This window comes from Phyllopteryx taeniolatus, chromosome 11 (assembly GCF_024500385.1).
Source record: "Phyllopteryx taeniolatus isolate TA_2022b chromosome 11, UOR_Ptae_1.2, whole genome shotgun sequence".
Classification (NCBI taxonomy): Eukaryota; Metazoa; Chordata; class Actinopteri; order Syngnathiformes; family Syngnathidae; genus Phyllopteryx; species Phyllopteryx taeniolatus.
Window position 1 is genome coordinate 21,398,413 of NC_084512.1, and position 14,624 is coordinate 21,413,036.

Consider the following 14,624-nt stretch of genomic DNA (forward strand, 5'->3'; position numbering starts at 1 on the left):
TATACGATATATTTGATATCTCCATAGATATCCACCTTTAGGTGCATGGACTAATACGTTTTTTGTCAACACGAGTAAGACAATTCTACTAGTAGAACAACTAGAGTGCACTAGTACAACGAATGTGTCTTACTAATAACGTTTTGTTTTGTTTTTTTCCCTCCACTACTAGTGCTGGTGCTACTTTTGGCCATTAGTATATCAATATCAATATGCACTTTTGGTGCATATTGATATTGAATAAATGTTCAAATTTCCATACTGACAGGCAACTAGTGGTTGTACTGCGCCTATATTACAACAGGTGGCGCTGTAAGTTATACATCTCGGGCAATGTATCGCCACTACGACTTCATCTCATTTCTGTGTAAGTAAAAAGTAACGCCTCGATTCTCGTTCCGCTCTCGGCATTTTACCAACACGGACATCGAGGAGGAGAACACAGTTGCAAATAAGATGCACCCGGGACCGCTGCGGAAGGAAGCGGGACACTTGAAAATAATAAAGTGTGTTTCTGACAGCTCTCGTCTTTATGTCGTCTCGTTTGATGCTTACATAATATTTTATCGGACGTATCTATATAGAAATAACATGGCGCACTTTCCGAGCTAGTTTGAACGACACAACTTTGTCATTCCGCGCTTCGCTCGTTAGCATTAGCTAACCGGAGTCGAACAAGAAAATGCCCCCGAGGAAGCCAAAGTCGAGCGCCGCCAACGTCTCCAGCTCGCTGGACCTGGAGTCGGAAGATGTCAGCCTGGAGACCACCGTGCGCACCGCCGAGGACGTCTCCTCGTCGGACGAGACGCGACCCGGCTCGCAGAAGCTCATCCGACAGCTGCTGGAGAGGAAGGAGCTGCTGCATAACGTCCAGCTGCTGAAAATTGAGCTTTCCCAGAAGAACCTCACCATAGACAACATGAAGGCAGACTACATGTCCAAGGTAACACAAGCAGGTTCTTCTCCATTCCACATGCTCCTACAGTTCATATAAAAATTCTACACAGCCCTGTTCGAGTGCCAGGTTGGATGGATGGATGGATAATGTGGTTTAGAATGAACCAATCAACTTCAAACTCATCTTAAATGTGAGTCAGCACACATTTAAAGTGTCTCTGATTGACGCCACACAAAGTTCAGAAGTTCTAGTAGGCTTTTCCTGTAATTTGCTCCACATTGGGGGTACGAAGGCAGTCAGTACACAACACGCTTGGCACCATTTAAATTGCCTCTGGTTGACCCCGAATAAAGTTCAGAAGTTGTAGTATGCTTCCCTGACATTTTTGTTAAAAAGTCGTATTTTTGTTTTGAGAAAAAAAGTCATATTTTAATACTCCATATGTTATAGTAGTGCTCTGGTGTTCTCCATTAGGTGGAGGACCTGGAGGAGCGGCTGAATGATGCTCTCCATCAGAAACAAGTGTTGGCGCTGAGGCTGGACAGTGAGCTGAAGATTGCTCAGGAAGACAACAGGTGAGTGTCTATGCACTACGAATATGACACATCACACATCGAATCCGAACTGTGGTCTTCAGGAAGCAGCATGCTTTGCGAAAGAAGGAAGTGGACAGCATCCTTCTGCGGCAGCAGCAGCTGGAGGAGGCCAACCAGCAGATGCGGGAGAAGGCCGGAGAACTGCGCCGGTCTCTCCGGGACTTGGACATGTCGCACGAGCGCTACCAGGAGCTCCGCGACCTTCCCGAGGAGACCATGTCTATTCAGGAATTTGTTGCTGTGAGTTACCTGGTACTTTTATGAACATTTCTTACGTTGTTGACCATTTCCATTATGTTTGCAGGTGCGCTTTTACGAAGTGGTGACTCCATTGAGGGCTCAGGTGGCCGAGCTGCGTGTGAAGAAAGACACTTTGAACGAAGACCTGGAAACGCAGCGGACACAAATGAAGGCTCTGATGGAGGTACTGCACTGTGCTTATACAGCCAATCCCCGTTTATTATGGGAGATACAGTTATGCTCGCCATTATTGGCACCCCTTCATTTTTTGCATCACCTGTACAATATCTTCAGAAATAAATGGAAATGTACCAAACATCTTATCAGGATCTTTTAATTGAAAAAGTGTGCTTTTCATAAGTTTAAATGTATTTAAAATGTGTGGGAGGGTAAGTTTTTCATATGATCTCTTTATAGTTCAGATTCTCACCTACAGTAATGTGGGTGGGTCTGACATGTACAGTCGTGCTAACCATTATTGGCACCCATGAAGTTTAAGTACTAAATGTGGACTATCTCCTGGAGAAAATGAATCAAGTCGAACAACATTTTTCTAAAGAGAACTTGTGTTTGATACAAAAGAGCAAATGCTAAACAATATTTTATGGACAGATGAAACAAAAATAGAGCTTTTTAGCAATGCACACACACAGTATGTTTATAGATGGCGTAATGAACACCCTGCGTGCAGCACACTATTTCTTTGCGCCTATTCACACTCTCTTGTTCGCAGAGTCAAATTGTGCTTGCTTTGTCACTGCCAGTAAGTTTAGTGTAACTGACATATATTCTCTCCTCTTTATGGGACAATGACAATTCCTGGAGCTTAGTTGTGGACCGTCTCTTCTAGTTCTTGCTTTTAATAGCACTCCATCTCTTCTAGTAGTCCCTCACTGGTGCCCAGCATCTTACGGCACAATGTAATAATAGACTGAAGGCACACAAGTCTAAATTTGGACTTGCCTGTATACTATAAAAACTCATGAAAAATCGACGTTATAACGTGGGGTGCAAATGGTGAACCACTAAAAATCGGAAGTTCACTGTATCTGTTCTTCAGTAATATTTGTTTTCATAAATTGCCCATGACCTGTTAGATAGACGTCGCGATCATTATAACCCTGACAACTTTAGTTATTAGGGCAGGAATCACAGGCACGTGTCAAAGCACCGGCGCTTGTCAGCCACGTGATTGACGAGCCACTCCCGTGTGACTGAACAACCACTCGCTCAACACCAACCGAGACCCCGCAGATCAATTTACGGACATTATCTCGCTTTTCATCTCTTTCATCTCCCTCTACAAAAAAGGCTTGTGTGCAACACAAATAAACACTACATCATATCATCATGCTCACCATGCTGCTTTTTCTTTTCTTTTTTGTTTTTTTTGTCCCACTTTGTCAGAATTATACTCAAGCGCTGCATGAGCAAACACAATAAACAAACTTGACCTTAAGTGGTGGAATTGTGATGTAAAATGCAGGGTCAAAAGGTTTGGTTTCTTGAAAGTGACTGTAAAAACAACATGTCATCTGCTTCTCCTTCTGACAGTTTTAGTGCAGATAAGGTTTCTTTCATGACCTACGGGCTCCTCAGCGTGGTTCCTGATTTATAGAATCACCAAACTAGTTGTTGGCCATTTTGACAGCCCTTTCCCCCAAACCCCGCCCACCTCCCATCGACTGATTCAACACGCCGAGGGCAGAGAAAATGTGACAGCCTCTCATTATTGATGTAAATTGTTTGTGTGCCACACAGATCATTGACATTAGCACCACATGCACGAGGCATGTGAAACAAGCACTAAATGTCCTCACTCTGGAGGGAGACATGAATTAAAAAAAAAAAAAAGTTCCCCAGTGTCTTAAAAACACGTTTATGGCTTTTGTCAAAATACCCCCAAGGATCAAGAATTACATCGCGTTCTATTTCTTGTCTGCGATTATCCCACTTGAGAGGGTGACTGGCGAGTATGAATTTCGTAACTTTGTTCCCAGGCCAGCAGGGAGACATAGTCTCCCCAGCGTGTCCCGGGTCATGCCCAAGGCCTCCTCCCGGTGGGACGTTCCCAGAACACCTTACCAGTGAGGCATCCGGGCGGCATCCTCATCTGGCTCCTCACAATGCAGAGAGGCAGCGGCTCGACTCTGAAGCCCTCCCGAAAGACTGACCTTCTCACCTGATCCCAGACACCCTCCGGAGGAAACTCATTTTGGCCGTTTGTGTCTGTGATCGTTTTCTTTCGGTCACAACCCCCCGCCCCCTCGACCATAGGTGAGGGCGGGAACGCAGATCGACCGGAAAATTGAGAGCTTCGCCTTCCGGCTCAGTTCTTTCTTCCCCAAGACAGCTGATACAACCGCTCATTCGTGAACAAGACCCCTGGATACTTGGAACTGCTCCACTTGGGGCAGGATCTCATCCCAGACCCAGAGAAAGGACTCCACCCTTTTCCGACTGAGGACCATAGTCTCAGATTTGGAGGTGATGATTCTCATCCCAACCGCTTCACACTCATTTGCGAACTGTTCCAGTGAGTGTCAAAGATTGCGGCTTGATGGAGATAACAACCCAAACGAATTACTGAGGTGACCAAATGGGACCCCTTCAACGTTTTGGCTGCGCCTAAAAATTCTGTCCATAAAGTTTCTGAACAGAATCCATGACAAACGGTACCCTTGGCGGTGTCCAACCATTACTGGAAACAATCCGACTTACTGCTGGCAATGCGGACCAAACTCTGACACCGGTTGTACAGGCACCAAACAGCCCATATAGCGGATCTGGTACCCCATAATCCTGAGGGACTTGGTCGAACACCTTCTTCAAGTCCACAAAGCACATGTAGACTGGTTGGCCAAATTCACATGCACCCTTCAGGACCCTGCGGAGGGTGAAGAGCTGGTCCAAAGATAGAAACCACACTGCTCCTCCTAATTTGAGTTTCGACTTCCCGACAGACCATCCTCTCCAGTACCCCTGAGTTGACCTTCCTAGGAAGGCTGAGGAGTGTGTTTTCCCCTGTAGTTGGAACATACCCTCAGTCCCCCTTATTAAGAAGGGGGACCGCCACCCTGGTCTGCCAATCCAGAGGCACTGTCCCCGATGTCCATGCGATGTTGCATCGGCGTGTCAACCTGGACAGCCCCACAACATCCAGAGCGGGCAGATCTCATCCACCCCTGGGGCCCTGTAACAAAGGAACTTTTTATCCACCTCAGTGACTTCAACCTCGCCTCAGAGTCCCACATTGCTTCTTGGGGCTGTGCACGGGGTTCCATGGGTTCAGGCCTGACCACCAGGCGCTTGTCATTTAGCCCCAACACACGTAATGTGTCCCCTGTAAATCAGGCTGCTGATGATCACAGCTCAATATACCGTATATAATGTACAGTATATGTGTGCCTGTGTGTGTGTGCAGAGCTATGAGGATGAACGCCGTCTCCGCACAGAGCTGGAGCTGAGGAGCCAGAGACTGACTTTGGAGCTGGCTGACACCAAACAGCACATCCAAGATGGAGACTACCGCCGGGAAAACTACCCCAACATCAAACGGTGACAGGTTTTAAATTGCGTGTGTCTGTGGAGTGCCTGTCCATCAAGTATGAAGTTAAAAAACCAAGTTGATCTTTTGTTAGCTGCCCATTTCTGAAAATGTGTCTGAGCCAGCCATTCCAAATGGTGTTGTGTCTGCAAGATGTACCACAGGCACAGATCCATCCGCATACTAATTGACAACACAGCCTTTTGGATTAATAGTCTTCACAGCTTCAGAAAGGCATAATGTATCCATGCCGTCGCTAAGATGGCTCTAGTAGCCCTCGCTTCTTCGCAATGCCCTAGCTTCGCCCAATCATGCTATTTTATACTCAGCATTTGCAAGGGAATATTAAGTGTGCCGTAATTCTTTATCCTTAGTATATTTTGACCGCCAGGGAACTCTTAAATTCTTAAAAAATGCATAATTTCTCCTTTGATGTGCAACTCTCACTGGATCAGTTCGCAGCCGAGTGTGAAGCGGCTGGGATGAGAATCAACACCTCCAAATCTGAGACCATGGTCCTCAGTCGCAAAAGGGTGGCGTGCCCTCTCCAGGTCGGGGATGAGATCCTGCCCCAAGTGGAGGAGGTCAAGTATCTTGGGGTCTTGTTCACAAGTGAGGGAAGTATAGAACGGTAGATCGACAGGCGGATCGGTACAGCGTCCGCAGTGATGCGGACTTTGTATCGGTCCGTTGTTCTAAAGAAGCAGCTAAGCCGAAAGGCGAAGCTCTCGATTTACCGGTCAATCCACGTTCCTACCTTCACCTATGGTCACGAGCTGTGGGTCATGACCGAAAGAACAAGATCCCGGATATAAGCGGCCGAAATGAGTTTCCTTCGGAGGGTGTCCGGGCTCTCCCTTAGAGATAGGGTGAGAAGCTCGGTCATCCGGGAGGATCTCAGAGTAGAGCCGCTGCTCCTCCACATCGAGAGGAGCCAGATGAGGTGGCTGGGGCATCTGATTCGGATGCCTCCCTGGTGAGGTGTTCCGGGCATGACCCACCGGGAGGAGACCCCGGGGACGACCCAGGACACGCTGGAGAGACTACGTCTTTCGGCTGGCCTGGGAACGCCTCGGGATCCCCCGGAAGAGCTGGATTAAGTGGCTGGGGTGAGGGAAGTCTGCGCGTCCCTGCTAAAGCTACTGCCCCCGCGACCCGACCTCGGATAAGCGGTAGAAAATGGATGGATGGATGGATCCTTCTCATGAATGTACAGTAAGTTGATGTGTGTGATGTGTTGTTTGGTAGTGAGCGTGATGTCTTGGAAGCCGAGCTGAAGGAGGTGAAGAGAAGATTTGAGACGCTTAACTTGACTCACGTGGCCCTTGGCAGGGAGCGAGAGGCCCTCAGCAAAGAGGTGCATCATCCAAACCGAACACCCACATATATATGTATTCTAGTCCAGTGGTACAGAGGCCATGACGCGCCACAGGTAGACTCCTCCGTGGTAGTAGTCCTCCTCAGGCCTTTTCACGGTCAGTCGATGCAAAATCCTCACAGCAACAGCCTCACTTCGGTCATCGCCACCTCGCCCCCTCTCCAAGCAGAAGAGAAGGGGGGATGGATAAGCGGCAGTAAAACAGGCCAAAATCTAAATGTCGGGGTGAGGCAGGGCGAGAGACGAGTTGCATCTCCTAGTATGAAGTGTGGTTTAATCAAATGTGAGAGTATAGAAATAAATCTCAAGTCGAGATTTCAACATTTAGACTTTATCTTGGAAAAATAAAATTTTATTTTCATAAGAATATGACTTTTTATAATGACAAAATCTTTGTTTTCTCGCTAAAATATAATGTTGCCATTGTTTATTTTGTTGAAAATTGGCCACTTTTTCCATTCCTACAGAATTTAGGGGTACACATGGTAGTTCTGTGTAATTGGTATTCAGATTATGAGAGGCCCTTGGAAAAACATTCTCCCCTGTAAGGAATCCCTGGGCCATAAAAGGTTGAGCATTCCTGCTGTAGTCAACTCTAGCCTCCATCCCCTGCCACGCCCGCTGTGCTGTTTTTGTCCTACAGATGGCGACGTTGCAGCAGTCAGCGACGCTGCTGCAGAAGGACAAGGAGTACCTGCACAGACAGAACATGGAGCTGAGCATTCGCTGTGCGCATGAGGAAGATCGCCTGGAGCGCCTGCAGGTTGTTACAGTCTCACACATCGGTCGATGCCTTACGTAATCGCCAGGCCACGTCTAACCTACCTGCTCCAGGTGCAACTGGAGGACACCAAGAAGGCCAGGGAGGGCGCCTATGAAAAATATATAGCATCCAGGTTGGCTTCTGTTTTTAGCCACAAATAGTCAGGAAAAGACTTGTAAGGTCTGCCTTTTTGCTTTCTTTTTCAGCGATCACTATAAGTCTGAGTATGAACGGAAGTTGAGAGATGAGCTGGAGAACATCCGTCTAAAGACCGGTCAGGAAATCGACAACCTGCAGAGAACATCCAGGGAGATGTACGAGAGAGAGAACAGGTGCAGCATCCGCAATGTCATTTTTTCATTCTCCGGGTTGAAAGTCCAGGTGTCTTAACTGGTCTCTTTCAATGTGTTTTTGTTGGGTAGAAACCTGCGTGAGGCCAGAGACAATGCGGTGCTGGAGAAGGAGCGGGCGTTCGCTGCTGAGAGGGACACGCAGTCGCGATACGACCAGCTTCTGGAACAGTACGTTTGACAACTCCGTACACCTCGATTGCTGAAGTCTTTGATCAATGTACAGGGGCTCCTCGGTTTACTACGGTCTCGGCATAAATTGATAATGATGCCTTTACTAAAATACCTTTTGTTTTTTTCTGTAACAGAGTGGCATTACTTGAACACTTACGATTGTGGTTGTAATTTGCAGTGGTGTCGAACTACCCTAAGAGGTGTTTCTAATAAATTGTTTCCTTTTTTAGCTACAGCAAAGGAGGAAAATATAATCACATAAGTATCAAGCAGTGCAGTTCTACACTGCCGCAAACTACAACCACGTAAATAAACGGGTTGGGTGGGCCAACCATCCCAACCTGTTGAGCCATCCCAACTTTGATCAGCATCAAATTGTGCACCTTCATAAATACCCACCTTCATCTAGATTCATTGACAATTCACAAAAGAATTAAGAGGAAACGCAGCAAATGCCTCCTCTTACAGTATATGGTTACGAAAACAAGAAAATGGATCCTCACTGGAGTGGAAATCTGAAATGAGTATTTACTTAAACAAAGCTACTGTATTTATTTACTTCCCGAAAAAGGTTACACTTTTGCTGGAGCCTATCCCAGCTCATGCTGTATACAGTATAGTGTACTCTATTGTGTGCATGTGTAATATATATATTGTGAAATGTAGGTGTGTCATTGCATAACATAACAGCAAGCTTAGACAATAATGTGCGCTACTGCTCCTGTGCTGCAGTTAATGTGCCAAATTGATCTGTTCTTGCAACCTGAGCTTTTGATTCAATCAGCCTTCAGACGGTTACCCTTTGTAGACTGGTCTACAAGTTCATCCATTTTCTATAGCGCTTGTCTTCCACTGGGTTGCGGGTGAGCTGGTGGGGTACGCCCCGGACTGGTTGCCAGCTAATCGCAGGGCACAAATGGACGTACAACCATTCAAACTTAAATCTACAGTAATCCTAACATGCATGTTTTCGGATTGTGATAGGAAATCAAATTACTTGGAGCAAACCCACGCAAGCACAGGGAGAACGTGCAAACTCCAGAGAGATTTAAACCCAGATCCTCTTACAGTAAGGTAGAAGTGTCGACTACTACACACCGTGCTGCCACAAAACTTTATCCCCAAAATTCTGATCATGGTTGGTGTTGCACATTCTTTGTTCTGAGAGGCACGTTTCCTACCAAGGCTGACCCATTTAAACAGTACTCAGAATCCACTCATGATGACTTCCACCAGAGATTCGAATCCTAATAACCTGATTGTGAGGCAGACACATTAACCACTATTCACCATGTCGCCTCACAAGTTCATAGGCGTTTAAAACACATAATTCTATTTCACAAAAATGTCCACTAAGTTCACGGTGGTCGATGTCCCACCTTTCTGCAACCCTTAGTGGAAATTGATAAAGCAGTTATTTCCTCTAGCGAACAAGCTATGATGAAAAAACAACAACAAGGTAATTAATCATTCTCTGACAGCGTCAGTCAAAACAGAAAGCAGTATCTTTGATACCTCTATTGCATTGTCTCATTGCATCAGGCACGCAAGCATTTCGGGGAAACATCAGCAGGCCCATTACGGTGCTGACGTTAAACGTTAGCGTGAAGGTCACTTCATGGTTGTGGTTTAAACTTAAGAAACCTTTCACAGTATTTGCCTGAGGATGATGCTTTGAATTTTCAAAAAGAACTCTAAGCCAGTCGGTGCAGTTTTTTTTCTTTTCATGAGCGGCATCGTTATTTCACATTCTTTTAAAATGTCTAATTATTATTACATAGTGTAATTAGCAAGGCAGCCTTCTTGACTTCCAAAATGAAAATGGGCAGTAAATTACTAAAACAGCAGCCGACATGCATACAGTACCTGATTGAAGCCAGTGTGTTCTGTGTGATATCTGAAGCATATCATTAGTGCAGGCTGGCACTTTGATTTACCCTTTCTTACGGAAGACAAAGCAGCAAATTCAAAAGCCACACTGAAGTCAATTCAGTGCGGGTGGTGTGTGTGGTTTGGGGGGGTGTTACGCCTCTTGTTATTGGTCTCTCCTCCAGGGAAGGAATTACTCTCAGTGCAGGTAAAGTGGACACAGCCACATAAGATTTACTGTAAAATGCCCACTAATCTAGTGTTTCCCAAACTTTATTGAGCCAAGGCAGGTATTTCACATTACAAGAATGTCATGGCACACCACCAAAAAAAAAAGAAACTGTAAATAAAGTGGATACCTGAGGTGGGAGTAAGTCATATATGTGCAAGTCTCAAATCACAACCTTCAAGTCTCAACCAAGTCCCAAGTAATTGGGGGAAAAAATCAAGCTCGTCAAAACTCAAAGTCAAGTCATAAAACTGGCAACTCGAGTCAAATAACTTGACTTAAGTCATTTGACTCGAGTCCCCCCCCCCCCATCTCTGGTGGATACACAAGTTAATTAGGTCCCCGGTAGCATTTAATTGTTCTGCCTGTCACTACTGTACATTATTGGCATAGACAGATTAGCAAATATTTGAGGATAAACGGTAAAGAAAATGGATGGATGGACATTCTTTTTAGAAAATAATTTTTAGACCAATTTAGACTGCAGCACACATGATGTTCTGATGTGGTTGGGAATCACTGAACTAATACTGTAGTTTTAAACTGTGTAATTTCTTTTGAAAAACAAGCATGCTTTTTATTTTTGCCTCACAGTCAAAGGTTATGGGTACGAATGCCAGCTCAGGCCTTTCTGTGTGGCGTGTTCATTTTCCCTCCGTACTTATGTGGGTTTCTTCCGGCTTTATCCCTCATTCCAAAAGGCATGCATATTAAATTTTAAGTATTCCTTTGGTGTGAATGGTTGTTTGTCTCTGTACCTGTGATTGAATGGCCAGTCCTCATGTACCCCGTCTCTCGCTCAACGTCAGTATAGAAAGGCTTCAGCTCACCCACTGTCCTGAATTAGATAAGTGGTAGAAAATTATGTCCATAAAATCACATGTATCATGCATACTTTATTTCCATGTGCTGTATGTAGAAAAAGAAATGCGGCCCAGAGTATGTAAAAAATGTAAAGAGTGTCCAATATTTTTTTTTTTATATATTTGACATGAAATATAATATGTAAAATAGGCTATTAATGACACACGCACTCACACACAGCAGCAGCACCACCAGGGTCCCTGTTTCCAGGGTACTACTGCATGCTTGTCATTTCTCCAGATCCAAACCACCAGCTGTTGGTCTTACTTTCCATGCACACTAACACACAAGCACGCACACACACACTCACTGTCCCATGCACTCTCTCTTTGACACGATCGCATTCCCACCGCTCATCGCAAGCCAGCAACGACAGATGCTTGCCACAAGCCCTTAACCCCTAACCCCACAAATGCCCCTATTTTTGGGGCAAAGAATAAGGCGGACAAGCTTGAAATGGCGTCAGACGACAGTAGCGTGGGCAGGCCACTTAGCTTCACAGCCATGTTTCATTCGGGTTAAAAACACTGTTTCGAGGCCACAGAATGGCGGAAAATCCGGGATTCTCCACATCGGGTTCCATGCCAAAATCTCATTTGAGGGTTGAAGAAATAACCTGAGACAAGCGAGAACATTCAGATGAAGTCATTGCTTGCATCTCAAGAGCAGGCCGGCATCAATAAAGGAGGACATAAAACGGCGACCATGTGCACTTGTCCGTCACGTCGCGCATGCACAGCTCAGCCCAGAGCGCTCTATGGATGATGAAATTCTATCAGGTCAGCTGTAATCGAGAGTTATTAATATTGTCTAAAGCAACCTCTGTGGCCTGAGGAAGCAAACACACATCTCTCCAATCTGCCTTCAACTTTTTTTTTTTTTTTTTTTTTTTTTTACAGCACAGCGGCTTTGTTATTTTTAACTGCAGCATAAAACATACACTACTTACAAAAGTTAAAAGTTAGCGACATTCGGCTTGAGCTTGAACTGCAGATGTCCCAGATGTTCACTGTACTTTTTATACAAATTGCTGTTCTCTGACAAGGGGCTGAATGTCAAAATTCACAACAGGTGTTGAAACCATGACTCATCCATTACATTTCCTGGTTCAATTAAAATTAGTATTTAAAACAGTACTCTTCATTGTGCTGTTCACCTAACAACACACAAGCATTGATGAACAGTACCTGGCCATTATAAGGCTTTAAACAGGATGTTCTCAGAGGGAAGTGGCCACTGAGCTTCGAGTCTGACAGAGGGTCGTTACCAGATTGAAACAAAGCTACAGGGAGACTGGAAGAGTCAGAGAAAGCCATAGAAGTAGACATCCTTGGAATGTATTGGTCCATTCATGGATCAAGCACCTGTTGTGAATTTTGCCTTTGAGCTCCATGTTAAAGAACAGCTCGTTGTGCAAAAAGTATTGAAAATTGCATTCAAAAGTTTAGAGAAGGTCAATTTAAGTTCACCTGTCAAGGTTAAAGTGCATTTTGGGTTCATCTTGAATTTTAACCTGATGCCCCAATATCCCAAACCTTTTGTGCGTAGTGTGTATTGTTTGGCTTTTATTTCTCTAAAGCGCTCAAATCCAAATACATTTCATATAATTTCATTCAATTCATTTATAATGTAGTATGGAAAGAAGCCCTGCATCCACATTTTTGCCTCACAACTTAAATAAATTAGAATTAGATTTGCAAGCAAAATGTACTTTTATTTTTTAAATTTTTATTAAAGCCAGTACAGTAGATTCAAGGCTTTGCGTGCAAGCTTGCAGTTTCTCTGGCTACACCACTTTTGACTCAGAATCGTGTCTTCTGAGAAGAACACAAGCTCCCGACATTTCGTTCTCATTAAGTTCCTTGTGCCGGCTGCCAAACGCAATCACAGAACATCAAACGACGGCAAGCATCGCTGTGGGCGCTTCACTTCAGCCTGATGTTCTAAAACTCGGCCGGCCTGTTGGGCGACACTGTACTTGCCAAGTTGTGAATTCAAAAGAGCATCAGATGATTACTTTCCTGACGCTTTTTATGATGAAGATGTTATCCAGTGAGCAACTGGGTTTTATTATGTCCATGAGATTGACAGATCTTTAGTAGTTTGGTATTTTTACAGCTAGTCATTTGCACATTGAAGAGTTTTTGAAATAGGTGGAGCTGAGTGTTTTACTGAAGGAAGGGACTCAGGACCCCCCCCCCCCCCCCCCCCCCCCTCCCTTTACACGGCCTTTAAAAGCTTTTTTCTACCTTTTCCTTGCTTGCTGTTGTGTCTAAATGACACTGTTTTGGCAAATATTTTTCTGACAGAATAAGTAAATTATCAATCTTGTCTTTGTGGGTTTTTATTACAAGGAAAAAAGAAAAATCTTTGCAAAGAGAGGGAAAGGTACAAGTCGTAACATGGATTATAGGGAACGGGGTTGGGGGGGTAATCTACGATTTAGTATCAGAGGACGGAGGATGCCGCTGTATCAGGGAATTCCACAATGGCTGGTCAAAGGGAATGAGGTTTAACACCTGACACTCATTCCTCCTGCCTTGTTGTGTTGAAAGAAATTGTTGCTGTTCAAATAATTGTGAAATTGTGTCATGCCTTGTCACTGTATGAAAATTCACATCCTACGCTTTTCTGGGTTCTGTGGAAAAGGTGTAAGGCGGCTAAATGCAGTTCAGATGAACCGATTTTGCAATCTCGTTGTAAAAGAGGCTCGAGAGTGCCACAGGGCTCTGGCAACGCACATTACGCCACAGGAAAATGCTATACAGTGGTGCCTTGACTTGGCTAAGTGCCCCAATTTTGGAGTTTTTGGGGGGGGCTTTGTGTTGCGACCAAAACTTTGACTTGCGAGTGAGCTTCAGACATCACCGCGGCGAGCTTTATAACATCTGGCCACTACAAGTTCACGTTGTTTACCTCGCAGTGAAATTACAGGTATCTGTTGTGTTTTGTCCTTTCATTTTTTGTTTTTCTAGCCATGGGACCTAAGAAAGCGAGTGCTGGGAAGAAGCGAATGATGTCCATCTTTACATTATGATTTAAGGGAAATGAAAGAAATATATTACAAACTGTTTAAACGTTCATTTTATTGTATTATGTTAGTACTCTATTTTCAGCCAGTACAATACTGTACATGTTACAAAAATTTGTTGGTGGTTTTTTTGGGGGGGCTGCAACAGATTAATGCCATTTCCATACATTTCAATGAAGAAAGTTGATTTGAGGCACGAGTGATTTGAGTAACGTGCGTGGTCACGGAAAGAATTAAACTTGGAAGTCAAGGTACGAATATACAGGATAGTGTAAAAGTTTTGTTAATCCATCCATCCATCCATTTTCAACACCGCTTATCCTGGTTAGGGTCGCGGGGTGCTGGGGCCTATCCCAGCTGAAAGGCGGACTACACCCTGAACTGGTCGCCAGTCAGTCGCAGGGCACATATAGACACGGACAACCATTCGCACTCACATTCACACCGTCACTGAGTGGGAACTGATCCCACGCTGCCAGCACCAAAGTCAGGCGAGTGCACCACTACACCATCAGTGACAAGTTTTGTTAATAAGAACCCATTTAAGTTTGGTGAGGGCTAGGATATAACGGTGCAGATCCAGGAGTTCAAGTTCACTGTTTGAGTGGAAGCATCCACCTCCCAGATTTATAATGACACCACCCGTCACTTCATCATTCTGAGTGAACCAGGAAGGAGCCCGCTA

The 14,624-nt window shown here is 44.8% G+C and overlaps 1 protein-coding gene across 1 annotated transcript in view; it reads left to right on the forward strand.

Annotated features, from left to right (window-relative positions):
• The first annotated feature begins 66 nt into the window (after positions 1-66).
• pibf1 (progesterone immunomodulatory binding factor 1) overlaps positions 67-14,624 on the forward strand; it is a 29,420-nt gene continuing 14,862 nt past the window's right edge. The window contains exons 1-10 of the mRNA XM_061789020.1: positions 67-943; positions 1,373-1,473; positions 1,536-1,734; positions 1,799-1,918; positions 5,159-5,292; positions 6,530-6,638; positions 7,303-7,422; positions 7,494-7,555; positions 7,629-7,754; positions 7,845-7,943. Of these exons, the coding sequence (XP_061645004.1) occupies positions 683-943; positions 1,373-1,473; positions 1,536-1,734; positions 1,799-1,918; positions 5,159-5,292; positions 6,530-6,638; positions 7,303-7,422; positions 7,494-7,555; positions 7,629-7,754; positions 7,845-7,943 (1,331 nt within the window). The 5' untranslated portion in view covers positions 67-682. The remainder of the gene's footprint in view (positions 944-1,372; positions 1,474-1,535; positions 1,735-1,798; positions 1,919-5,158; positions 5,293-6,529; positions 6,639-7,302; positions 7,423-7,493; positions 7,556-7,628; positions 7,755-7,844; positions 7,944-14,624) is intronic.